Source organism: Neofelis nebulosa, chromosome 5 (genome assembly GCF_028018385.1).
Source record: "Neofelis nebulosa isolate mNeoNeb1 chromosome 5, mNeoNeb1.pri, whole genome shotgun sequence".
Taxonomy (NCBI): domain Eukaryota; kingdom Metazoa; phylum Chordata; class Mammalia; order Carnivora; family Felidae; genus Neofelis; species Neofelis nebulosa.
Genome location: NC_080786.1, coordinates 9624112 through 9651752, shown reverse-complemented (window position 1 = coordinate 9651752; position 27641 = coordinate 9624112). Strand labels below are relative to the sequence as shown.

Below are 27641 nucleotides of genomic sequence, written 5' to 3'. Positions count from 1 at the left end.
TGGGCCCGGACAACTGTCCCAGTCAATAGATCAACTATCTGTTCAACTAGCTGTGCAACAGACTGCCCTCATCCCTCCCCACCCCAGGCATGGGCTCGAGACAGAAATGAGGCTACGAAGGGTTTGCTGCTTGGGATTCAAGAGGCTGCAGACGGACATGGGGTTATTTGCCTTTCCCAAACATGCAGAGCCGAGGGAATTTAGTGAGACTGCAATGGAAAGACTATGCTGACACATGCATCATTCTTGGATTTGGGCCCCTGTCTTGGGCAGCTCATTCACATCGAACAGCCAACCTTTACTGAGCACTTAGTAAGGGCCAGGAGTCCTAGGAGGTCTACATTTATTAACTCACTTAATCATGATAACCCTGTCCTCATTTTATAGATGAGGAAACTGAGCACAGGGAGGTCAGGTAACTTGCCAGAGGTTGCAAAGCTGGCAAGTGGCTAATCTGGGTGGGATTCAAACCCATGCTGGCTCCAGTGTCTAGCCTCTTAACCACATAGACCATCTCTTGGCCAGCAGTGAGGAGGCCTCCTGAGTGTGAGTTCTCAGAAATCAGGTCAACACCACACCGGACTGGCTTCTTCAGTCCTCACACAGGTGTGTTCCATGCTGCAAAAGTGACCATTAGTGAAAGCCTTCGCAATCCTGTTATCTGAGTCACGTCAGGCTGTGGAGCTCACAGACCATTTCCGTTCCTGACTGGTTCTGAGGCCCCAGAAAGGTTTCCTGAGTCCAACACCTGGGCAAAACAGCTAGCTCCCCCTCACTCCCCCTGCCACTGCCTGGGACCACCTTGTTGGAATTCTTACGAATCTCCTGGCTGCCTGAAGTCCTGCCTTGGATACAAGATGGAGGACAAATCAAAAATTAAATATGAACGGCATCTTATTCAGAGCCTCGGCTGCCTCTTTCCTATTCTCCACACCCCGCCCTGGCTTCCTTCATCTGTAGAGCACAAAGGAGAAGTACTATTATCTACCTGTCATCACACCCCTCCTCCCCAACCACATGAGAACAAGGCTGGGGGGCAGGGAAAGAGAGGAACTTCCCTGTCCCGGTTGGCACCAAGATGAAGCTCTATGAAACGAGCATGTGGACAGCAGAGAAAACACAGTCACCACGCCTTTCCTTCTGTTTGCTTTCCCTCCACATCCCACTGTTCTGACTACAAGTTTTTGTATCATCAAAGGAAAAGAAAACCAAACCTATGTATGTCAGAAGAGTACCTGGGACTTAAAAGTTAAAGCTAACCTGTTGGACAAGGTCTAGCATAGCCTAGAAGTAGATGCTGTCCTCTAATTACATACTGACTTGTTTTGGGGGAAATACCATCTTGGTATTTCCCGGGGGTCGGGGGGAAATACTGCCCAACTCATCTCTTTAATGCAGGGCTGTCTCTTCTAGTCTGGAAAGTTTGGTTTGTTCTTCACTTGCTTAAAACACCTAAGGTAAGATGATGAGACAAGAGTGCTAACCTTAAACACCGAGCCCAGCTATGTTGGCTGACACCAATGAGCAGACAGCAAGATGAATTAAATAGGTAAGGGAGACACAGATTGGCTATCTGCTGTGATCCCAGCCAACCTCCAGGGGCCTCACCCCAGGCACGTTTACCTGGGCCACCGAAGACCAAAGGAGTCCTATCGGCTTCTGAGCAGGCTAGCGGAAACGGATGATGTAAGAACTCGGCCCCAGCACAGTACTGGTCCGGGTTCTCAACACTGGTAAGGCCACCCTCCAGACCTGAGCTGCTGCAACAGGGGCAAGTGTGGGGAACCTAAGTTTTAATTAGCACCTATTAGGTGCCAGGCATAATACAAAACACATCACATGGACTCCTCACCACAATTTTGTGTGGCAGATGTAAGCCTTATTTCACAAATAAGGGGGACAGGGCTCAAAAAGGTAACTTGTCTAATGCCACAGAGATGCGCTGAACCCAGTGTCAGGCAGACTTCTGTGTCAGCACTCCATCGTATCATATTAAACATAGTAACACAAAAAAATAATTGTGGAGGGAAGGAAGAAAGGAAATATTGGTTGTATTTTAAACAGCTAAGAAGTCAGAGAACTACAAAATGGAGGACAGGGATCTCTATCATGAGAATGCATGACAGTCCATGGTGATAAGATATGACTTCTTAATGGTGGTGATTTAGCATCCTGGTGAGCTGGGTACTATCAATGAAACTCACCTAGCAAATCTAATGGGATTTCCTCTTATTCTATTAACACAAAAATACTGCTAAGTCACAAGATTATAAAAGAGGGAAAAAAAAGATGAATTGGTCGAAATAAAAGTTTAATAATCTCTTCCTGCAATATGCTTGGAAAATGAATCCAAAGACATATTCTTAGATGATCTAATGAAATACAAAGTCAAATACAGAAATCAGACAAAATAGAGATGGTAATTCCAATGAGCTTTAAGAGACAAAGGAGAAAAAAAGAAAAGAAAGGCAGAAAGTAAAATTGCAGAAACGGAAGATTTTATTGAAAGAAAAACAGACATAATTATGGATCAGGAAACAATCACCAAGCTCACAAGTGAATAAACAATTAAAAAAAGAATGAGCCATCCCTTTTCTGAAATCTAATAAGGCCCTAAATTATACAATTAAAACATAATCATGAAGAAAGAAAGTCAGCCCACCCTCTTCCTTCCTTTGAAAACTATACGACCCAGGACCCAGTTAAGTCTTAGGTCTTTAACAAGCACACCCTCATTTTACAGCATACATTCTCAACAGGGGTGATACTGCCCCCAATGGGTCAGAAATGGGTTATTATGGGGTGAAAAGAATCCTAATCTTTTTAGACAGAGAGCCGAGATATACATATAGTACATCAACAGTATATCTGTCATATTAAATTGTAGGGGCAGCAATTAAGAGCATATGTCTAAGACCACGCCTTAAGAATATAGGTCTAAAGTGATAAATACAGCCTTACCCAGATTCTGATTGGGCTTTGCGTCAGAAATGTAATACAGAGTACCCTCTCAAACAGCCTCTGAAACTCACATGGGTTTCCAAACCAAAGGAGTCAAAAATGAAAAATACCAACACTGGGTGGCTCTTGCCAGGGTGGTGGTAAGTAAAGGGAGGACATTTATAATGCCTGGAGGACAAAGAAAGAAAAAAGGTGAAATTCTCCATGAGTTTAATCATCCGGGGTGTCCCTGGAACTGAAAAGTAAATTGCCCCTGGGAAAGGCAGGCTTAAGGAAGCATGAACTCACCGGCCTCCGCGGCCGCCCCCTGCCTGGCCCCCCAGCGGTGGAGGTGGAGGCGCAGGAGGCTGGCTCGGATCACACCGCCAAGGCGGAAGGAAGAAAGTCACACCCTCCTCACTGGAAGACCAGAAGCAAAACGTGTCAGCCCACCAACTGCAAATCGCTTTCGCATGGTTACTGAAAAAAACTACTTCCTGCGCTGCTCTGCACCCCTCCCCGACGCCAACGTTTGGGGGGGGGGGGGGGGGAAGGTCCAAGCATTCATTCCCGGTGCTTCTCAGACCCCAGGCGTGACCTAATTAACTTTTCAGTACCTTAGCAGGGCCTCTGCCTCCCGCAAAGAGGTTTACTTCTAAGGTTCTACATGCAAAGGAGAGAGGACTGGGAAACCAGCGTCAGCACGTTGGTTCCCTGTCTTTGGCCTTGCTGGCCGAGGTCAGCCCCGGCCCGCGTGCGCACTCGCACACCTGCCCCGGCCGGGCCCAGGCCGGGCGCCGCCGTCAGAGGAACTCAAACCAGCAGCGCGGCAGGCTGTCGCGGAAGAAAAAGGAGTAGGTGTTACAGAGGCTGCCCGCCTGCCGGTGGTGGATCAGGGACCACAGGCGGTCGCTGAGGAGGGTGGAGAGGGGCCGAGGCCCCCGGTGATCACCTTCCAGCGGCTTCACGATCTGGAGTTTCTCGGGCAGGTAGGAGCGGCTGCTGAAGGACATGCCCGAGAAGCCGGTGAACTCGGAGAAGCGGGAGTGGGTGCCGAGGGACATGATGCTCTCCGTGGGCGTGAGGGAGCCGCTGAGCAGCTCGCCCTTCTCCGCCAGCTCCCGGAGCTTCCGCTCCTGCTCCTCCTCGAAGAACCTCCGCTCCGAGAGGTAGTTCTCCCGGCGGAGGGACAGCCGCCGCAGAGCGGTTTCCAGGTCGTGGGAGCCCGGGGTGCCCGGCGTCCCGGGCTTCTTGCTCCGCTCGTCATTCCTGCAGAAGGAGGGAGACGGGGCTGAGCGTGGGGCACCCCGCAGCGGGCGCGGTGCAAGGTGCGTGTGGCAAGGAAGGCCTTCCTGCTAGGTGCACGGGGTGGACAGGTCGGAGTGGCTGCAGGATGGATAGGGAAGCGGACGAGGCAAACAGCTGAAATTTAGGCAAAAATGGGGGCATAAATGATTGCCCGGAAGAACTAGTTCCCTCTGGTGGGTGTTTTGGGAGGTAGAGGGAGAGCACTAAGGTGCGTTAAAAAAAAAAAAAAAAAAAAATTGTAAGAAGAACTCCCGTTGCTATAAACCTCTCCCTCGTTGCTATAAACCTCTCCCTCGGGGGCCCTTAGGGAGAATTCTTCAGGATGCGGGTCCTAGTCACCAGAAGGGCCACTGGTTCAAGAGGCGTTTCTCTGTCCTCTTGAATTAAAAGAGCTGTTCTGATTAAGCAGTTTCCCCCAATTTTATTATCACGTAAAAAGGGTACACAACACAGCTGGCGTGTGTGCGTGCGTGCGTAGGGGTGGGTCTGCAGGGCTTTAGGACAAAGAAGGGCCCACTGCTAAGGAAGCCCCACCCCAGGGACAAGCACCTTTGAGCGGGTCCAGGACCCCACCTTCCAAAGCAAACTAGATTCTGGCCAGGAGAGAGAGACTGAGTCCTCCTCTACCTTTTAAACATCCAAGCTACCAAAGGGCTCATGAAACAAATGTCCATTCTGCAGCCCAACAGTGAAGATTAACAGAAAAATACTCATTTACCCTCCCCTTCAGCATCTGACAGAGAAGCAGACTTCCTGTTGTACCTCTTTAAGCTTGTGAAAATACTAAAATCGAGAATGACTGTAAACACAGAGTGTTGTTAAACCAGATTAAAACACTGAAAGCTCTAGACTTTTCCTGTGACTCTTTATCAGTCTTCCTCTTCTGATGACTGAACTTACACTCTAAACACACTACCTCTCCCCAAAACAGCCAGATAAAAACTCTGGGCTGGCTCACCCCAGGTCAGCTGACTCTGCTTCCAGGATGATGCTGTTGGTCTTGTTGTCCAGGACCACGTTACCAACATCACTGCCATAGAAGCTAGACCGGGGGGTGCTGACGCAGCTGGACAGGAGGGAGTTCACGGCTGAGGACTGGTTGGAGCCAGGGATGTTCATGGGGGACGGGGTCAGAGACCTCTGCTTGACGACCTGGTTGATGTTTCTCACCGTCTCAAAGACTCGCCTCTGGTGACTGGGGGGAATGCACAACATCATCCATGAATAAACAAATGCAGGAATGACCATGGAGTCCAACCTTCCAGAAACTACCATCTAGGAGCCAAAAGGCAGCTGGCCCACGTGAGCCCCCAAACAACCTGCTAGCCCGTGCTTCCAGTGTTTCTTAGGGCATTGTCTGGAACTCAAGAGACTCAATGCCCACTGAATTCAGGCCTCTCATAAATACGTGGTTGTGTCCTAAAGGTGATGCTAGCAAGGGGATACTGCTTTTCTCTCCCTTAGGCTTAACCCACAAATAAAAATACTAAAGTAGGGCTTTTGTCTCCCAGATACTTTTCCTCTTTCATGACGGTCACCAGAACGTAAAGTCCAAGAAAGCAGTGTTCACTGCTCAACACATAACAGGGCTCCAGAAATATCTGTGGAATGAGTATCTGGTGACCATTCATATACATTTAAAAAAAGCAAGACGAGGGGCGCCTGGGTGGCGCAGTCGGTTAAGCGTCCGACTTCAGCCAGGTCACGATCTTGCGGTCCGTGAGTTCGAGCCCCGCGTCAGGCTCTGGGCTGATGGCTCGGAGCCTGGAGCCTGTTTCCGATTCTGTGTCTCCCTCTCTCTCTGCCCCTCCCCCGTTCATGCTCTGTCTCTCTCTGTCCCAAAAATAAATAAAAAATGTTAAAAAAAAAAAAAAAAAAAAAAAAAAAGACGAAGTTAGTCTTAAACTTCTATAAGGAGATGGTAAACACCAGATTAATATTTTTTTAGCAACTGCTATTTCTAAGAGCGGAACCTCCCTTTGATGCTCATTTGCTTCTTTTTAAGGAGACAAGGTAGGCACGTTGCTACAACGGCCACCTCCTTCTGGGATGCAGAGGCCTTCACACATGCACCGAGGCTCAGGGACTGTGGTCACTCCCGGGATCCCATTTCAGTTCCAGCTGTGAGCTTCGGGTACAGAAAATACACAATGAAATCGGATCCACAGTGTCCTCAGAAACACCTCAGGGCAGGCCTTGAGCAAGAGCTCACGTTAGGAAGAGAGTTGGTAGAGGCCAATATCCCTAAACATATCCAGGAAGGAAGTGGAAGCCTGGGCACTCCTTGAAGAGCCTTCATACTGCATCTCATTTTTCTTTTCCTAACAGACATTAAAATTGTTTAAAGCTTAAACTTTAAACACCTTTCGGTGTTTTTCACTGAAAAGAAAGATAAAAACAAGTCGTGGTGTCAAGGCAGAGTCTGTAATTAACAGAGATAAGAAACATCTCTCTCCTTACTCAACTTTCTAGAAGTTCATAACCTATCTTTGAAACCTAGTAAGAGTTGATGGGGACTATTATCGGCTGTGTTCTCTTGTCTCCCTTAATCTGGACCCAAATCTGTGGAAGGACCACAGTGATCACTGGGGGGTTGTCTGAGACCCAGACGTTGTTAGTTTTGATGACCACAGGGCACGAGCCAGTCTCTGGGAAGCCTAGAACCGAGGCCGTACGCGATGTCTGGAGACTCAGGCTCTTCCAACTGCAGCTCCTTGCGCATCGTTCCCTCAATCTCTGCTGCCAAGGAGTCCTGAGAAAAGCCAGAAAACACAATGAGTGCACAGCAGTTCAAGTGCTCGGTCTCTAAAAGACGCGCCCGGCTGGCTAGCCACAGGAGTGTCAACCGAGGTCTCAGAAGCTTGCAAACTACCGTGACACAAGGCTGACAGCATTCATCACTGCTGGAAACCCTGACTGAGCAATCCCCACACCAGGTCCCGAACGGAGCAGTCCCGGTGGGCACTGGGTGTAAAGGCCCTGTGATCCCATGCAGCTAAGGGTCTCAGAGCAAACTCCATGTTCCCTTGGCCAAACCACAGAGCTGTGACTCTGCCACAAGGAGTGGAGGGGAACTTAGGGAGGACAGGACTGAGTCGTGAGCACTGGCATCTGAGCCTCTGCTCTCATGGCCCTCTACCCCCGGCAAGAAAAGCTCTCCCCGTCAACGACGCATCGCCCACCTCCCTCTAACGGCCAGCTCACACGTCCTTTCCACCAGTAATCCTTCATTCCTCCCCCTAGAAAGACACCAAACACATGAAGTCCCTGCGAGTTCCCCGAACAGTTAGTCCACTTAGATCTCTCTCCAGCTAAGTTGTGAACTTTGCGGGTTGGGGGAAGGCCTGGCACTGATAACTTCTCACTTTCCGGATGGGCCAGGCCCCAACCTGAGACTCAACGACAATACAGGCTGCCTCCCTGACCACCTGCCACTCCTCACCGTATCAGCTGGAGCCTAACAAGCAATCCCACATGCTGCCACAGGTAGATGCCAACAGGAGGACCAGGTGTGTGCAGCAAAGCACCTGCTGAGGCCTCAGAGAAGGGCACCACCTAGGACAACCTGAAGGAAAGGGCTGACTCTGTACTAACCAACACATTTCCTGGGATGACAGGAATGTGCTTTCTGCACTGTCCACTGCGGGAGCCACTGGCCACAGGTGGCTATTGAACACTTGAAACACGGCCAGTGTGGCTGAGAACCTGAACGAACCGTACTAATTTCAGTGGATTTAAATTTGCATGGCCACTTGTGGCCAATGGCTTCCCAGCAGACAGAGCAAGGGACTCCGAGGTGTCCACCTCCAAGCCCCACAGTCAGGGAGGGATGCTCCAGTCTGGAACCTGGGACCAAGTGGGGAGACTTATCGGAGTCAGCAAGAAGCTGGGTCAATAAATGGTTAGTGGGCTTGTTTTCAATTCCTATTCATAAGTGGACAATTTTATTTAGTAATTACTACCCACAGATTGACAGTCAACATAACCCAGGTTGTAAAAGGCTTCTCTGGGTGAACAGGACTGACTTTTTTAAAGCCAGTTTACTATTCATTCATTCATTCATTCATTCATTCATTCATGTATTTGTTTTAGAGAGAATGTGCATGCAGGGGAGGAACAGAGGGAGAGAAAGAGAATGCCAAGTAGGCCCCATGCCCAGCATGGAGCCCAACACAGAGCTCGATGTCATGACCTTCAGATCATGACCTGAACTGAAATCAGGAGTCTGACACTCAACCAACTGAGCCAGCCAAGCATCCCCAGTTTACTTTACTTTTTTTTTCCCCCAATGTTTATTTATTTTTGAGAGACAGAGCATGAGCAGGGGAGGGGCAGAGAGAAAGAAACACACAGAATCCAAAGCAGGCTCCAGGCTCTGAGCTGTCAACACAGAGCCCGACATGGAGCTCGAACCCACGAACCATGAGATCATGACCTGAGCCAAAATCAGACGCTTAACCCACCGAGCAACCTAAGTGCCCCCAGTCTACTTTTCTTAATACTATAATTCACCACTCAGCTTACATTCAGAGCTCTGCATGAAGAAAATATCTTCACACAAATTAGGAGAGACAAGATACTAAACTACCATTTTCAAGCCCATGCTGGGAGGATGTCGCAAACAGGCTCTATGACTTGTCTTGGTTGTGACCCCATCCGGCAGTCTGGGGAGGCCATGGACCTCTTCTTAGAATAGTATTTTTAAGTGAATCAAATAATGAGGACAAAAAGGAAGCCAGATCTATTGAACTAGTTACAAGAATGTTAGTAACGACGATGGTGAAACAGAAACACACAGGCTCTGGCTTCTGAAGTGGAGCTCAGCATGAACGGGAGTTTTGAGACATTTACAACTGAAATGTGCCATGAAAGCGGCTATGATTTCAACTGGTGACAAAATCACGGGGGTGCTAACATCGCTGTGGTTTGTTGCCTACCTTCACGTAAGAAAGAAACGACTAGGGGGGCGCCTGGGTGGCGCAGTCGGTTAAGCGTCCGACTTCAGCCAGGTCACGATCTCACGGTCTGTGAGTTCGAGCCCCGCGTCAGGCTCTGGGCTGATGGCTCAGAGCCTGGAGCCTGTTTCCGATTCTGTGTCTCCCTCTCTCTCTGTCCCTCCCCCGTTCATGCTCTGTCTCTCTCTGTCCCAAAAAATAAAATAAACGTTGAAAAAAAAAAAAAAAATTTAAAAAAAGAAAGAAACGACTAGGGATTAATGAAAATAGAAGACATGACCTTCCCGCAAGTTCACGGGCCCCCTGAATCCGGGGTGGGGATCCTAGATTAGGAACCCCTGCCATAGGCAAGAGAGCTGGGGATGTACTCCTCAGGCAGAAACTGCTACTCACCGTGCCACTCAGCAGTTAGAGAGTCTGGGAGCGAGAGAGGCAGCTCTGGTGTTCTGCTCCAGAAACACAAGGCACGGCACCACTCAGCTTGCCTTAAATACCTTTAATACATAGTGCACTTTAAAAATAGCCATCTTCAAAAAACCGAGTTATGCCAACAGCTACAGAAAAAGGCAAACAGAAGCTCTACCTCAGCAAATATGAAAGCTGAGGATCTCCGCAGAAGAAACCCAAATCCAGATTTTTAATTGGACTTTGCTATGTAAGGGCTTCGTTTTAAACTACCCGTCCATCCCTGTGAGTGGGGAATGCCGTGGGGCAAACCCCAAGTGCATGGGAGATAAGATGCCCCCCGGAGGTCACCACGCCAAGATGGGAAGCCAGGAAGGAGGGGAACTGAGGCAGGGAATGTACATCGCCACGTAGGACAGTCTTTGAGCTCCGTGTCAGCAGCTCTAGGTGGAGGAATCTGGGGCACAGCCTGTTCTTAAATCCCGTAACCGGGATTCCTGGACACACTGGATTGCCAATCTACTCCTTGGAAAGCTACGTTATACAGCTTCTGTTTTGGTTTCACTAAATTTCAGTCAAGCTGAGAGAGAGATCGTTCTAGGCTGATTTTGATATACATGAGCAAAAAGTAAAGGAGATCGTGATTTAGGCAACATGGGGCAGGCAACGAGCGTCGGGGGTAGCCGGAGTCAGCACCGGCGGGGGAGGTGGGGGGTGTGAAAGCAAAGAGCCCCAAGGAAAGGCCAAATCCGGAAGGGACCGAGCTGCACAAACACTGAAACTGCCATCTACTCGTATCTCACGTGGGAGTATTTCTCTCAAAAGTCCTCTCCTCAAAGAGACTGTGGTATTCCCTCAAACCACGGAAATAGAACCTGAATATAAAAGTTCTCAGCACTTTGCTCTTCAGTCCATTTACCCACCCATCCAAACCCAGTGTCTGCTAAGCATCTACACTTCTACAACATGTGAACACAGTGCAGATAACAGACTATTCGACAGAGGGAAGGAGAAGAGGAGCAAGTAAGATACGGTCCCCACCTTCAAGGGGTTTTCCTCTGACAGAAGAAGGTAAGATGAGGAAGCCCACCAAGTATCACAGGGAAACGAGCGGCAGAGGGGGGGGCCTGCCCTGGGCTGCCCGACCCCAACAGGGAGGGGCCAACCCAGAAAAGCCGCTTTTCCACCATGTTTCCTCCAAGCCCAAACATGAAAAGAGATCAAGCCAGAGTTAAGAAATAAGACTGAGGGAGAATCATTTTGTAGGAATGTAAAAGCAGCTCCTACAGTGGGGAGAGAGATTTTTTTCAGATCACAGATACTGAAAACCACCGAGAGAACGATTAATAAGCCTAGAAACAGGGGCGCCTGGATGGCTCTGTCGGTTAAGTGCCCGACTTCGGCTCAGGTCACGATCTCACGGTTCGTGAGTTCAAACCCTGCGTCGGGCTTGGTACTGACAGCTCAGAGCCTGGAGCCTGCTTCGGATTCTGTGTCTCCTTCTCTCTGCCCCTCCCCCACTCACATTCTCCCTCCCTGCCTCCCTCCCTCTCTCTCTCTCAAAAATAAACATTAAAAAAAACTACCAAAAATATAAGCCTAGAAAGAACCAGCAGGACTGTATGGGCAATTTAAGAATTCTGGAATGCACAGTGAGGCCAAAATAGCTCATATTCTAACAAGGTCAGAAAAATAATGATGTATGAATAACATCTTCCAAATATCTGAGGTTCCTACGAAATTTACCGGTCAAGGAGAAGAGGAGGAAACACGACGGAGTCAGAGGGATGGGAAAGAAACAATCACGTAGTCAAGGAGCCACCAGCTGGGCACACAAGCCCCTGACTCGGATTGAGAGCCAAGCTGTGGGACCAGAAGCCTCCCGCAAAGACTATGCTCCAGACCCCGCCTCCCTACCGGGGGGGGGGGGGGGGGGGGGCGGGGGGGGGAAGGGGGCACCCCTGCGCCCTGCTGGGTGGGAGGTGGGGGCGTGGAGCCAGCGGGCGCTCACCATGGGGAACAGGCCCAGGGAGTGGTAGCGCCGGGACGTGGTGTTGGGCATGGTCTTGTTCCGGAGGTTCTTCAGCTCCTCCTGCGCTTCGTGAAGCATCTCCATGCACTCCGCGTACTTGTCCTCCAGCTCGCGCAGCTGCAGCAAGTCAGAGAAGCGTGCAGGGTCAGGGACTGGCGGCCCTGAGCCCTGAAGCTGGACACCAAAGAGCCCTTGAAGCTCAGTTTGGCTTCCAACTGGGGGGGGGAGTGCTCATGGGCTCAGAAACCTCCCAAATTCTGACAACGGGCAAGTGAGATCACAGGCTTCCCATTACGGAATGCGGAAGTCGTGGGAATGAAAGGCACAGCATAGGGAACAGCGTCAATGGCACTGCAACAGCGCTGTATGGGGACAGGTGTGGCTACACTGTGCAGAGAACAGAATAATGTACAGAGATGCTCAATCACTACGTCGTACATCCGAAACGACTCTAACAGGGTGTGCCAACTATACTCAAATTAAAAAATTATTTGTTTTCCAACAGCATCCATCTATCTTGACACGAACGGGAGAGATCGTCACACCCTCGTTTCCAGCCACATCTCTCAACAGGCGCCTTTACGCGGCGAGCAATGTGTCGTTTCGCTGATGGAAACGTTCAGCGGGAGCGGGCTGTGCGGCGCCAGCCTCCCCGGCCCTCGTGGCAGTGACAGTGTGAGCAGGAATTTACAAGTAAGAACGACTTTCGATTCAGAAGAAAAACGGGTAGGGACCCCCAGCCTGGCAGGGGGAGGCTGAGAAGCGGGACGGGCCTGGAGGAGGGAGGCAGAGCCGCTCACCTCGGCCGTGAGCTGCCGCTGGGCATCCTTAGCCGCCCCCAGGTGCTGGACCAGCTCTTCATTTTCCACGGCACACTGCAACACGCCAAGGGGCCAGTCAGCTTCTCTTGGAAGCGGCTCACTGTTCTCCTCTTATTATCTGAGCTGTTACAATCCTGTCACATTTCTACAACGAGACTTCTGTGCCAGAGTAAAAATTTCGTCTTCCTTCTATACGATTTTGAAAGCAGCCTTGCCCCCATCCAGCACAGCCACGGCCCCTCTCCAGACGCACGTCACCTCGCCTTGCTTCTAGCAAGGGCCCGAGCCGGGAAACTAAACCGTATTTGGGTTTGCTTGCTGCTGCTGCTGCAGGACTGATTTAAAAAAGGGGGGTGTTGTTCTGCCACAGAGCACACTGGGTGTGCTGTGCAAGAACAAATATTAGGCTAGAAAATTCAAACATTAAATTCCAAAACTCCCTATCGACAGCACCTTTGTTCACAAACTCTTTTAACGTGCAGATTCTTTTTAGGAGATAAGTGGTGATGACAGGATCCCCTCCCCGGTTCAGGACAACGAGCTTTGTCCTATTGAATCTGCTAAGCCTTTTTCTCCAAAGGGGCAGCACAAAATCCTAAACTATGAGACTAAAGGGCACGGTCTTCAGGTGCAAATACCATCTGCACTGGCTCGAGAAACAGAAACCTTACAGCTTTGGCCTTCTTCTGCAAGTCAACTATCTGGGACAGCAGGTGTGTGATCTCCTCTTGCTGGCGGGCAGCATCCTCAGTCTTCTTGGCCAGCTCCTCTGAGATACTGGCAATCTGCACATTGGCATCCCCTTTAATCAAGAAATGACAACCACCAGAGGGAGTCAGACCCAGAGAGAATGGTCTCTTTGTGGCTTGCACAAGAAAAAGCATCTTTGTTACAAGACGGGGGCAGGGTGGGGGGGGGGGGGCAGAAGTGGAGAGAACACGGAGGGAGGAACAGTGCCCATTTTCCTGCCCCGGCTCAGTCTGGGCAGCCCCCAGGTGTGGCTCCCAGGCCTGGCGTGGGGGCCCAACCCCCCTGACCGCAGCTGCCCCCCCAGAGGAAATCAGGCTTTGGGCGTCAGGCAGGAGATGCCACACCAAACCAAGGTCCATCTGCCCAAATTCTCACCTTCATGCATGAGCAGATCCACATCATTAACAGGAACCCCTGTTGCACCCCATTCTAGAAGGAACTGCTACCTGCACAGTCTAATTCCCTGGGTGCTTTCAACCCATATTCAGAGTCATAACTCATTTTACTAGATGTGAACACAGGGTGTGTTTCATCTACTGAGTGCTCTGCTGAAGCTCAAAATATTGTTTGCCCTTTTGTCTTAACTTGTAAACTTATGATGGAGGGGACAGGGGAAGTACTTATTTGCAAAGCAGAGAACTCTGGCCTCAACTTTTGCACATCAGTCACAAGAAGCCAGTTTTTGCACATTAACACCAGAACTCCGTAACCGGGCTTAATTTAGGCATCATATAACTCCAGTATTCCAGTAGAAAGCCAACATCGAAATCAGACATCCGTCTCAGTGAGAAGAGAAATTAAGACAGTGCATGGATGACAACCTAGCACCCAATTTCTCATGAATCAGAGTGAGGGGTGCCTCTAGTTTTCAGAAAAATGTTACTGAACCCAAGCTGGCAGGGAGATGTGCTTTCTCAAGGGTGATGCAAATCTGTCTAGTCACAATGATGCAGAAAATAAAAAGAGGGGGTAGGGGTGGAGCACGAGGGCCAGGACATACTCAGCTCCTTCACACAGTCGTTGACCAGCTGCTGTTCCTTCTCTTCGTAGGTGATAGTCTCCGTCTTTAGCTGGCAGGCCTGTGGACAAGGGTCAGGTCAGAGGCCCCACATTCACATCTGGACTGGTGGGGCGGGCAAGGCCGAGGCATAGAGCAAGGATGAACCTGGGTCTGGGATGCTGCCTTTGACCATCTCCCCATCTGTGATCCATTATACCCTCAAATCCAGAAAGGCCATCAGAATGCCCTGCTTAGTTAAGGAATCGGATGTTCAAAGCTGAAGAGATGAAAACGGTGTACCACCAGAGGGCGCCACACAAAGCAATATGCGTGCTACAGGAGCCACCCTTGTATCAATGTCTGTCTATTCGTTTGCGTCTGTCCCAGACCACAGACACAGACCCCTTTGTGACCCCAACAGTATCTAGGACTCAGCTCTGTCTACCACGGGCATTCTAAGGATGACCACAAGAATGGCTCACACTTGTTTTATGTGAGGCACCTTCCTGTGAGGTCTGACTTGGAGTTAGAGCTATTGTATTCAGCTTAGTAAAAACAAGGTACAATAGGAAAGCACCAACATTCAGAAACCCAAGAGACAGGACTCGGGAGAACCTGCTCCAGGCTGAAAATGTGGGAAGAGATCCGAAGGTTTGAGGAAAATATCCCAGGTAGAAAGAAGGTATCTCTGAGCCCCCAGATCCCAGGGAGACACTATACTCCTGAACTGAGATGGAATCTGTAGCTGGGATCGGATTCCCTCTTGCTTTAGGTGGGCATTCTGACAGCTGAACTGCTGTGTGTCCAGGACTGGAACAGCAGTCCTGGCTCGGCCACTGGCTGGCAGAGAAAGCTTGGACAAGCCTCTTTGGTCACCCTGGGCTTGTATTTCCCACCAGTAAATGAGGACTAGAAGACCTAAGGTCTAAGAGAACATCACCTTCCTCATGATTAGCCCTGTTCAGCCAAGACATGAGGCTCTGTCCAACATGTGAGCAAGTTCAAGGTGGTCTGCCCTACTGGAGGGGTTTCAGGGACCCCTGGGCCAGCTAAGGTGGGCTTGCAGCCCTAACTCGACTAGCCATACCTCTGGCCACAGAGCATAAACTCACTGAATTAGGACAAAAAGTACCAAACTTGCATGCCTCAGTGTTTCCAGGTAGGGGCAGTGGGTGAAGGGAAGTAACGAGAGGTTCAGAATCACAGAGCCTCACAAATCCTGGCTTTGTCATTCACTATCTTGTACCACGGTAGCAAATCAAACACTCTGCTGCCTGGGTCCCGGTTTTCTGGCTGTAAACGAGGAGCTTCCAGCCTTGCAGTGAAACTTGAAAAAAAAGAACACAGGCAAAGTGTCTGGCACAATGACTAGCCAGTCAGAAATACTCAAAAGCACGAGTTCCCAAGTGGCCTTGGCTCTACCTTTTTAATTGTCTAGGAAATAGGTCTCCAAGTTCTCATGTGCTATTTCCTTAGAGCATATCTGACCTGCGGCAACCTGGAAATGAGGCTTTCACCCTGGGCTTCCACGTAATTTCCACGCCAGAGCTGGAGGACACCATGGAGAGACCCCCTGCCCCCGCCACCGAGGGACCCCTGCCCTAGCTGAAGGAGGAGGGGCCCACCACTGTCACCCACCCTGAGGATCCCACCCGGATGGGTGTGTGCTCCCCGGAGGCCAATGGCCAGCACACAGACGTGGCTCGCCTGACAAGCACTGGGTGCAGCTGGGAGCTGAGCGCAGGCGACTCTCCCACAGACTGTTGCCTCTGAGAATGGTGCTGTAGCCACGGTGGCTCCGGCCACACGAGGCCAAGGGGCCACCACCCTCCAGCGGGGACGGGGGCAGGGAGTGCGCTTCACCTCGGATCGGAGCACGACGTTCTCCTCCTCAAGGTCCTTCAGCTTCTTCTGAAGAGAATCCAGATGAAAGTAGTTCTGCACGTTGGAGGATGACTCATTCCTCTTCAACCTGGGGGAGAGAGCACGGGCTCGCTCTGGGGAGAGACGTTTGTCCCTCCACAACCTGGCAGACCCAGGGAACCTCGGGGGGCTCTTCCATCGAGTGATCATGAAACATGCAGGTGTGACAGTGGCCCCCAGGAAAACAGCACCCGTCGGCTCACAGACTCGCCACCCTCAGGACCCACATCCCAACCCTCTGTCCATCACTGGCATTTGCCACATGGCCTCAGAAGTCAGCAGGATCAACTGCTCAAAGCCTACACAGTTCTGGATGCCTGGAAGTCTATTTAATATTTGTAACGCACTTCTAACGTGCCTAGAACAGTTTTAAGTACTGTACTTGTACACTCATAACCCTATAAGGACTATCAGTCTCTCCATTTTACAAATGCAGAAACGAGCAGAGTGCTTAAGTAACTTGGCCAAGAGCACGCAGCTAGTAAAACCACAGAGCCAAGGTCTGAACTCGGGCCACTGGGCTCGAGAGTTCGTGCTCCTAACGTGAGGCTCTGCTGACCCCCAGAGAAGGCCTCACACCTTCTGCCCCAGGGGCCCACCATGGCATCTCTGGTTCCAGAACCCACCTGCCGGGCCCATGGCCAGGCCAGATCAATCAAAACTGCTAAATGTCCCGCTGAAATAGCACAATCAATCTGTTTGAGGCACGAGGAGATGCTCGGTCTGGGGAAGGCTGGGAGTGGCTGACCTTCACGGCCGGCGAGGCGACCCTGCCGAGGCAAGTCCAGAGACCCCGGCAACAGCCAGCCGCCTGTGCCCCGGCCGCAGGGACTTACGGGGTGGAGCACACGGACTCGGGCTCGCTGTCCTCTGCAGCACTGGCGTAGAATTGCAGCAACTCATCCTTCATGGACAGCTCATGCCGGAGCTGGGACACCTGCACAGACACGGCGGGGGCTCACACTCATCCCCAAGCACTGACAATGCCCCCGTCACGTTCCAGCACTTGCTGCTGGGGGGACGACGTTTCGTTCCTTACCAAAAGTGAACGCATGTAATTGATGCTGTGCTCGACAAGGAAAAGAGATTGCATTTGACCCCGTTTAAGAAAAATACAGTCTGTTATTTTTTGGACAGAAAGCCCTCTACCTAAATTTATAATTTTTACTTTGGTTCAGAGATGAGGTGAGAGGGGACTGGAAGGTTCCAGAATGGTATTTGGGGAAGGGGGGCAAGGCAGCATATGGGTTTTGCAAGTAGCCAGATGATCGGCTGGGCAAACGGCCAGAGAAAAAGATCCTGTTACCAAATGAAAAAAAAGAGGCCATTCACTTCTGCTGAAACAATGCCACCGCGGACCGGGACCCTGGCGATGCCAGCTCTGGGTGGGCAGCTACAAACAGCTTGTCAACCCTCACAGCCCCACCCTGTGACTGCTACACCCTCACAGGGCTCCCAGCCAAGCCTGGCCAGGCCTTGTTCTGTACTCAAGGATCACAAGACAGCAATTTCAGACACAGGGAGAACAGAGGCAGACATCAGGAAGTGGCCACACTGATTACTGCTAAGGCAGCTGTTGCAAATCACCTGATTTATACTTGACATCTAAAATAAACAAACCTGTGCCATAAAAGTTTTCATTGCCCGTTTACCACTCAGTACGGAGGGACAGGGAGCTACTGCTGTAAGCAAAAATTAGGACAAAGTTTTCATTCTTTCTGGTTTCTAATCTGATTTGGGGTCCGTGGTTTATTTTTGCTTTCCTACACAACCGAGTGTTTATGACTTCCATGGAGAAGCAGACTTTATGTGCACAAAAGCTTTAGTTTCAATATCTAGACTGACAATTTAATAATATGCCAAAGGGGAACATATCACAGCTTTCAAATTCAAAGCTTTTCCAAGGAAAAAGAGGTATTTCCACTTCCCAAGAGTTGGATGCCATTTGTGTGAGGCGAGGAAGCCCCAACACAAGGGCAGGTGCGCGGGGAAGCAGCACGTGAGGAGCAATGGTTGACCATTTACTGGGTCCTGGGCAACACGTTCCTCTGCTCAGAAGACCAGGCTGAGGGGCGCCTGGGTGGCTCAGTCGGTTAAGCATCCGACTTCAGCTCAGGTCATGATCTCGCGGTTTGTGGGTTCGAGCCCCGCCTCGGGCTCTGTGCTGACAGCTCAGAGCCTGGAGCCTGCTTCACGTTCTGTGTCTCCCTCTCTCTGCCACTCCCCTTCTCATGCTCTATTTCTCTCTCAAAAATAAATAAGATTTAAAAAAAAGAAAAAAGACGAGGCTGACCTGGAATGCTTTAATGCCTGAGGGAAGGGGAAGTCAGGCCATGGCCATTGGGGGCAAGGAAAGCAGGGGTCAACTTTACTTCTCCAAAACACAACCACATTTGACCTTATTGTCTTTCAAAAGATGCATATCTATTTCATCATATGAAAACAATTATTAAACCCAGACAACAATACCTGGGAACAGCTTTAATGAGGAAAAGGTCTGAATGCATCTAAGAGACACAAGTAAAGGCATCCCTTCCCACTTAGAAAGTTTCTGATAGAAAATAAGGGAGAAGAGAGGTGCCTGGGTGGCTCAGTCGGTTAAATGGCTGACTCCTGATTTCAGCTCAGGTCATGATCTCACAAGTCTTGGGTTCGAGCCCCATGTTGGGCTCCGTGCTAACATTTCTGAGCCTACTTGGGAATCTCTCTCTCAAAAATAAATACATGTTTAAAAACAAAAAAACAAAAACAGGGGTGGCTGGGTGACTCAGTAGGTTAAGCGTCCAACTTCAGTTCAGGTCATGACCTAACAATTTGTGAGTCTGAGCCCTGTGTCAGGCTCTATGCTGACAGCTCAGAGCCTAGAGCCTGCTTCAGATTCTGTGTCACCCTCTCTGTCTGGGCCTCCCCTGCTCACACTTTGTCTCTCTCTCAAAAATAAACATTAAAAAAAAGTTAAAAAAAAAAAAAAAAAAAGGGAGAAGAAACCAGGAGAAGAAGAATATCAAATGCAAGTCCTCACGGCTAAAATTCCAAATTAAAAGAACAGGATAATGGAAAAGAAACTACAGGGGCGCCTGGGTGACTCAGTTGGTTGAGTGTCCGACTTTGGCACAGGTCATGATTTCATGGTTTGTGAGTTTGAGCCCCGCTTCAGGCTCTGTAACAGCTTGGACCAGGGAGCCTGATATGGATTCTGTGTCTCCCTTTCTCGCCGCCCCTCCCTCGCTTGTGCTCTCTCTCTCTCAAAAATAAACAAACAAACATTAAAAAAATAAAATTAAAAAAGAGGTACAAAGTAGGCCCCGGCTCTAACTCCTAAGCCTTGTGACACCATCTGACTCTGCAGAACTTGCCTCCTCCTGCCCACACCATGACCTTCCGGGAAACCAGTGGTACTCCTCTGAAACCCGAGTCCCTGAAGATAAACCTACTCTGCCCCCTACCTCTGACCACTGATACTCTTTCGCCAAGATTTGTATCATGGAAATGACAGGGTTTCTATCATGACAACAACCGGCTATTTTTTGGGTCTGTTTTACAAACAGGAAATTATATTGTAAGGAAGACTGTGCGATCACTGGCCTCCTCTGCAGCACAGGCTGGCCTCCTCCTGACCGGGCTCCCCGCCAGCCTGCCCACGCCCACCCCCCTCAGAACCCCCTGCTCACTGCCGTCTTAGCCCGTGTGCACTCCTGCCACGTGCCGAGGGTCTTTCCCAGCCCATGGAGGATGCGGACTCTTGGGAGACGGGGACCATGAGGGCTGCTCCTACCCAGCTGGTGCCGTCCACACTGTCCGAAGGAGGGTCATGAACAGCAGGCGCAGCGGGAAGGCGGCTTTCTGCCTCCAGGTGGCCACTTCGGAGCAGGCAGGTCTAGGGGGCCTGAGCCCGAGCCCACCCGGCCCGGCCTTCGCCACAGCTCCTCACCTCCTCCCTGATGTGTTCCACTTGCTCTTCCAGAAGCTCGTTCCTCTCCGTTAGTGTCTTGTTCTTCTTCAACAACGACTGGCCGATCCGAGCAGCCAGTTCTAAATCCCGCTCTTTCTATGAAAGGCAAGAGTGAGAACAGACGTTCAAAACACCTGCGCTTCCTGAAGGAGCCAAGGGTGCTGCGTGTCAACTGAGGAAAATAGGGCATTTAGATATGCCGAAGGAATGAATCACTTGCCATCCGCATACCAGCATTCGATGCCTGTTCAGAGAAGGGGGGCGCTCTGCCCACAGAACGCACAAGAGCTGAGCAGACCTCAGGCAATAGGAGAGACCCTTAAAGTCCCAGGAAAACAAGTCTCTGTTCCTACCAGAGAAACATGCTTCCAAAAACATTTCTCTGCAGCAGCCTTGGTATTTGTGAAATCCTTAAAAAGCCGGTCCCTAAGTTTCCTCAGGGAGGTGCCATCAGTAAAGAGGCAGACACCGGAGATGTTAAGAAAGTTATAACAAATAGCTTCAGGTAACTTATTTAACGGGTAAGTTCAACTCCCATTCTTGACATGACTACTTTCCTTATAAAACTGATCCAAAAGCCTATTATCTCCTGATTGGTGTCCCATCTGAACAGGTGGCAAAGGCAACTGCGTACACGGCCTCGGGCCAACAGCTTCCACTTAACAAAGGTCAGGTAGACTCCAGATTAGCTTTTTATAAACCATCAGTAGGTTGAGAATCATTTTTGTAATGGCAACTGCTATTTTGTTTTAAATGAAATTCAACGGCACAAACTTGAAATACCAAAGTGAATTCCACGTGATAAGGGTATTAATTCATGTTTATGCTTTTGCTTGTCACGTATTTATGTAGGTGAGTATCAAGTCACAACCTAAGGTGCATTTCTTACAGTGGGTACCGGTCGAGTTTAACTGCTCCGGGCAAACCCTTCTCCATGACTGTAAGAGGTCGGGTTCTGCCCGAACATCCTCGGGACCCAATTCCCTCATCTGTTCTCTCATCTTAGATGGCGAGGGGAGGTGGGGTTACCCTTGGAAAAGTCTTCTAGCATTATGATTCAGAGGTGAACGATATTTTTTAAAAAAAGGAAAAAAAAGGCAGCTTTTACTTCTAACTTCTTACATCTGCACCAAATTATTCTGTGCATCAGCAGCACACCTGCCCTGCTTCTCACGGGAGTTTCACCGAAATATGAGGCAAGCGCTGGAGGTCAAAGTACGGTCTGGGAGAACTCCGGATTTGACACTCTCTCTTGCACACATGGTGGTCCCTCTCCCCTTGGTCTTCGCAGTCCTAAAACCTGCAACTGTTATCACCACTGCCCCAGAAGCCAGCTGGGTGTCACATCAAGGGCCACAGATACGTCCAACTTATTCCCACAACTCGTGCCTCCTCCTGTGCCTGCCAAGGAACAAAGGGGACCAGCCCAATGAGCTGCACAATGAGCTGCCCAATGAGCTGAGACACTCCTCTCTGTGGACTTACCCACGCTGGTTACAGCGTCTTCCAAGGAGGGTCCCTAGCTCCACAGGTGTGCTCATCTGGTCCCTGGGGGAAAGGACCTCAAGGGACTGCGGGAGGGAACCTAGCTCTCCAGGCCGACTCAAAGCGAGCATTTGGTGCAGGCAGTTTCGGCCGGCTAAAACTCAGTTAAAACTGGAGTACCAGTGTCCATTTGGAAGCATGGTCTCCACGAACGTAAGGCAAGTCTACTAAATCCGCCCACCGGAACAAGCTCTCACGCTGAATACCCAGCTAGCACGTCACGCCCATTGGCCGCTGTGCCGTCATCACGCGTCCATCCCGGCGCGGACCGTGCTGAGTTCCAACAAGCACAGGCATTCTGTACGCCCGGGGCCACGTCCTGTGGGCAGACCCCACGGCACACAAATCGAGCAAAAATGGTCATCATGGAGGTCTGCTGGGCAAGGCCAGCTGGAGCACCCGAAGGACGGCGAGGGCTTCCCACGGCACACAGAGGCCAGAGCTCAAGGGCAACAAGCAGGGAAAGAAAAACCCATGAGCTGTGCGCCCAGTGAAGCCCCTCGCCCTCCGCCATTACACGGCAAACCTCAGACCCGGGGGCCTCCCTGCCCTGCAGCTGGGCAGCCCTCCCCTCAACTACACCAAAGATCTCATCTTTAGAGTAACATCAAAACTCTCTGCTGGGGAAAAAAAAAAAAAAAAAGACAAAAAGTAATGGTAAAAATATTTATGGATGAAATGAAAAAATTAAACAAGTTACATGGTGCCTAAAGGTTATCTAAGGGAGGGTGCCTGGCTGGCTCAGTCACTAGAGCAAGGGACTCAATCTCCGGGTTGTAGGGTCAAGCCCCACATTGGGTGTAGAGACTACTTAAAAGTTATCTAAAGGTAGTTCATCTACAAGTTACAATAGGTAAAAACTTACTGTAGTAGAGCTGTGTTTTCTTTCCTAAGGGGACAGACGGGTTGGATTTCTTCTGGAGAACCAAAGGAATGAAAGCACTCCTATTTATTACAACCCGCCGACATACGGTAAGTGTTTACTTCTAAAAACAGGAAAACATCTAGGCTATGACCACTGGGCTAAACGACAGTGAGAACGACAGGTTACAAATAAATCATTTAGGCCCTTGGAAATCAACAATGAAGAGAGCCGGTTCCTTCCTTCCTCGGGAAATGCAGCCACGTGGAGCTCATTCCAATTGCCTGTGCTTTGCCGAAAAGGATTGTGACGTGGCTCAGCCCCTTTTGCCGGTGGCACTCGTGCTGTCTGACACAGCCCTCGGGATGGAGAGCAACAAGCCTCCCACACTGAGCAGCTGACTCATCTCATTCACCGATCTCAGGATAAAACGCATGACTAAGGGACCCTCGGAACAGCCCTCTCCAAAAGGTAAATCCGGCGGCAGGATGCCAAGGCAAGCTGAGGAATCCTCCTTCCCGTGGAGGCGAAGCAAGAGCTCCCCTCCGCCCCCCCTGCCGACGGGCTGTGCTCTGGCATCCCGCGCACACCCCGCCGCCTCCCTCCCCGGCACCCTGCCCGTGGATGGCAGGCCTGCAAACCAAAGCAGATGATCAGAGGAAAGGGAACCAAAGCCAAGCCGAGCACGGTACAATTGTCATGTGACCCAGGCCGGGAGACTTTAACCCGGGAACCACCTAGTTCCAAGGAAAGGCAGTGACTCAGATGTGGCTCTTATCAGGACAAGAATGGCATTATGAATAAACCAGAGACACCCAGACCACTGCCATGGTGAGCTGCTAAAAATAAAACAGACAAGGCACAAGAGAGCCACCTGAGGAAAGCGCCCCACAAGCCTTCTTTCCAACAACTCAGATTTTTAAAAGGATGACGGCAGGAGCCGGGCTGGGGGAGGGGAACTACTGACACCCAGTATCCGGTATCCGCACGAAGGCTGTGGTCCCCGGCCTCTTCGGAAGCAAGCCCCAGACAAGCAGAGACAAATCTCGCCCTGTGGGGGGATCACGTGGCACTCCAGCTCACGCCTGGCAGGAACCAAGAACTGCAAGCAGTGGGCACTCACAGAGGCAGCATCCCAGAAAAAATACGAAACAAAACGGAGGGAACTGCAAGATGACTCCTGTGCTCACGGGGCTCATGGGGGGGTGGGGAGGTGGGCTGTGTACAGACCACCTGGGGCCGTGGTGACGGATGGCTTCACAGGTCCCCATGAGCCAGGGAAAGATGGGGCAGGTCCCTGGCGACAAGTTAGAAGGGGTTTCAGAATGTGGTCCGTAGTTGGCTTTTGGATACCACAGTGAGGTCTCCTAAGTGTCTCCAAGTGTGGGGGGTGGGGCAAAGTGGTCAGCAGGCTTGGGATAGGGGCAGCTGGCAGCTGCAGAGAAAAACAAAACCTCACCGCTGAGGCTCTGGGGGCCGGTGGAGCGGAGTGGCCTTGGAATGAAAAGAAATGTCCAGACGTAGCCCCTTGAGAAGACTGGAGGGCTAACAGTGGGGGGTGAGGGGAGGGGCGGATGCTGGAAACACAAGGGAGTCCTGACAGCATGGCAGGACCGGGGGGGGGGGGGGGGGGGGGGGGGGGGGGGGGGGGGGGGGGGGATGGACACAGTGGGAAAGGTTCTGTGATGAACCATTTTCAAAAGCCAGTGGTGCCAGGGCACCTGGATGGCTCAGTCAGTTGAGCATCCGACTTTGGCTCAGGTAATGATCTCACAGTTCGTGAGTTTGAGCCCCGTATCGGGCTCTGCGCTGTCAGCACACAGCCTGCTTTGGATCCCTGTCCCCTTCTCTCTCTGCCCCTCCCCCACTTGTGCTCGCTCTCAAAAATAAAATAAACGTTACAAAAAATTATGGGGCGCCTGGGTGGCTCAGTTACGTGTCCAACTTCAACTCAGGTCTTCTCTTGAGGTTCAGGAGTTTGAGCCCCACATCGGGCTCTGTGCTGACAGCCCAGAGCCTGGAGCCTGCTTCCAATTCTGTGTCTCCCTCTCTCTCTGCCCTTCCCCCATTCATGTTCATTCTCTCTCTCTCTCTCCCTCAAATATAAATAAACATTAAAAAAAATAATAAAGAATAAAAAGTCAGTGCTACCAACTAAGCTGGCCCCCAAGTGCCTAATGCCAGCCACTTGCCACCAGAAGGCCTTGTCACACAGCCCAAAACCTAGCATCACTTGCTTGGGCCCGAGAAGTTGGTAACTGCTGTGACATGCAGGTGGCCAAGTGCTCTCAGCTCCTGCCCACACTCAACACAGCTGGGTCCACTAGTGGGGGACCAACTGCAGGAGAAGGGGGGGAACGAGCTGCTGGGCAGGTGAGCCCTGAGAAACTCAGGGGGGAATTCAGAGTCCAGGCTTCGGAGCAGCTATGAGAAAACTGGATATGCAGACGGGAATAAACACAGGGGAAGAGAGACATAAAAAATGGGGTAAATGAGGCACCTAGGTGGTTCAGTCGGTTAAGTCTCCGACTTCAGCTCAGGTCACGACCTCACGGTCTGTGAGTTTGAACCCCGTGTTGGCCTCTGTGCTGACAGCTCAGAGCCTGGATCCTGCTTCAGATTCTGTGTCTCCCTCTCTCTCTGCCCCTCCTCCACGTTCTCTCTCAAAAATAAATGTTAAAAAAAAATTTTTTTTAATAAAAAAAAAAAAGCGGGGTAAAAAGACGCCTCTAAAAACTCTGGGTCCCATCACTCCCACTCAGCCCTGTGTTTCAACCTTGTCCCACGACCGGCCGAAAAGGACAACCATGATTTCTGCATTTCCCACATGATTCTACTCTTTTCCTGGAGAAGGGCTAATGAATAAGAACATGACCCAAAGTCAATCCCAGTTCCAGAGCAGAAACGAGGGTCTAAGTTAGCACCTGTGCTGTTGAAGGCCTGGTAACATTTAAAGCCGGGCACTTATTCAATATATACTTTTTTTTTTTTTTTTAACATTTATTTATTTTTGAGACAGAGAGAGACAGAGCATGAACAGGGGAGGGTCAGAGAGAGGGAGACACAGAATCCGAAACAGGCTCCAGGCTCCGAGCTGTCAGCACAGAGCCCGACGTGGGGCTCGAACTCACAGACCGCGAGATCATGACCTGAGCCGAAGTCGGCCGCTCAACTGACTGAGCCACCCAGGCGCCCCTATACTTTTAAGATCCTACTGTGTTCTGGCCAGTCCTAGGCATGGGGGTCCACATATGCTACTCATCTGTTTGTAGAGGTGTGCACAGCACCGGGATTCTCAACTGCCAACAGAATGCTAAGGAGAAACTGAGAAAACCAGTCTCTAAAATACCAGCAACTCATCCAACCCTAAGCAAGTTTCCTATATTTTTCTTTCCATGCTGATTTTATTTCTATGCTGCATATTATTCCCTTAACCTGATGGAAGTGTTTTTTTTTTAAATATATAGATATGGATAATGATGTATTTTTCTGACATTTTTAGACACCCTTAAAATATAGTATTACAATACAGTTTAAAGGTTTTTAAAAAATCTTAAACTTTGGGGTGCCTGGGTGGGTCAGTCAGTTAAGCGTCCGACTTCGGTTCAGGTCGTGATCTCACGGTTTGTGAGTTCAAGCCCCACGCTGGGCTCTGCACGGACAGCTCAGAGCCTGGAGCCTGCTTCAGATTCTGTGTCTCCCTCTTTCTCTCTGCCCCAACCCCATTCATTCTCTCTCTCTCTCTCTCTCTCAAAAATAAACATTAAAAATTTTTTTTTGTAATTTTAAAAATCTTAAACTGGCTATTCTAGCAAGTAGTCCTATTTTATATCTTTAATACATTCCTTTTAAAACCTAACATACCTTGTACAAAGTTATAGCTACAAAGACTTACATAGCTACCAGTTCAAAAAGTAAAGCCATTGCATTATACCCTGAGAGGGCCCAATTCTGGTAATTCTTCACTCAGACAGACAATAATGTATTCTTTAATCAATTTAATCAATCATAAATGGCCCTTTGCCTCCCAGGAAACACTTACCTCCTCAAGAAGCCGAGTGACAGCATCTATGTCATTATACGTCTTAGTCATCTGGCCAACTCTTTCAGCACATAAAACTGCAAAAAATAAAAGTGGCAATGAAACGACAATCACAAACCGGCCAAACAAATGACCCACCAAAACAGGTGGCCCTCAAATTGTGCCTGTGGATCGGGCACAAAGGGTTGTTGGTTTTGCTGTGTTCAACCCACACTGTGCTGGGCACCATTGGATTTCATTTCCGGGAAAGAGCCCCAAGGAGGACCGAGAGAGGGGTAACTTCCAATCCTGCAAGGGTTTGACACTGTGTGTGTGTATGTGTGTGCGCGCGCGCGCGCGCACTCACGTGCACGTGCACACTTAGAGGTGACATTACGGACGAGGCGCTGGAGTGGAAAGGGGTCTGGCTGCATATAAACTCAGCAAACGGAAGTGGGTCAGCAGCACAGCCACCAATGTGTGACTTATCAGAACGAGAGGGTGTAGACCTCACTAACCATAGACCCAACCACATGGACAGAGTGGGATCCTTCAGAAAGCAGCTGGTGGTGCAATTATTAAATAACACTCTTAGCTGATAATGACATGATGACAAAGCTCCTCCCCTCCCCTCCCCTCAATTCTACGGCTAGGAGACCAGTTTCTACACCACGAAAACCAGGGTAGTAGATTCTTCTTTAATCAACACCAAAAAGACTATTACTGCTATACACAAATACGCATACGTACACAGAGTGATATTTCATCATATATATAATTTACTGTGGTCATAAGAGGCTGTATGTAGGCCACTTTAGAACTGACGTCTTTGTTCTCCTGTGGGGGGAAAAAGGTCATGTGATGAAAGAATGCTTTAGTCTGCGGAAAAACCTCAGGGTTGCTTTATTTAAACAGATGGCAGGGAATCGATTTGCAATTCGACAAACACCAAGAAGGTAGCATAGGCTTTATTCTGGGGAGGAAGGAATGAATGTAAATGGGTTGAGGACCCAAGTGTAAAAAATTATAAACTTGCCACTTTTGCAAGAAGTAACCTCATAGTAACTCTTTATAACGACGACTCTACAAAATAATTCTTGGTGAGGACTTGGCGAAGCTCTCACAAT

The 27641-nt window shown here is 50.1% G+C and overlaps 1 protein-coding gene across 9 annotated transcripts in view; it reads right to left on the bottom strand.

The window, feature by feature from the left end:
- Positions 1-27641, bottom strand: part of TRAK1 (trafficking kinesin protein 1) — a 124365-nt gene that overhangs the window by 16249 nt on the left and 80475 nt on the right. For all 9 annotated transcript variants that reach the window (XM_058729540.1, XM_058729533.1, XM_058729534.1 and 6 more), the window contains 11 exons: positions 26536-26612; positions 20066-20182; positions 16971-17071; positions 16075-16183; positions 14212-14290; positions 13133-13263; positions 12441-12515; positions 11620-11757; positions 6924-7000; positions 5207-5443; positions 3893-4209 (listed from right to left, as the gene is read on the bottom strand). In XM_058729540.1, coding sequence (XP_058585523.1) covers positions 3893-4209; positions 5207-5443; positions 6924-7000; positions 11620-11757; positions 12441-12515; positions 13133-13263; positions 14212-14290; positions 16075-16183; positions 16971-17071; positions 20066-20182; positions 26536-26586 — 1432 coding nt within the window. In that variant the 5' untranslated portion in view covers positions 26587-26612. The remainder of the gene's footprint in view (positions 1-3892; positions 4210-5206; positions 5444-6923; positions 7001-11619; positions 11758-12440; positions 12516-13132; positions 13264-14211; positions 14291-16074; positions 16184-16970; positions 17072-20065; positions 20183-26535; positions 26613-27641) is intronic.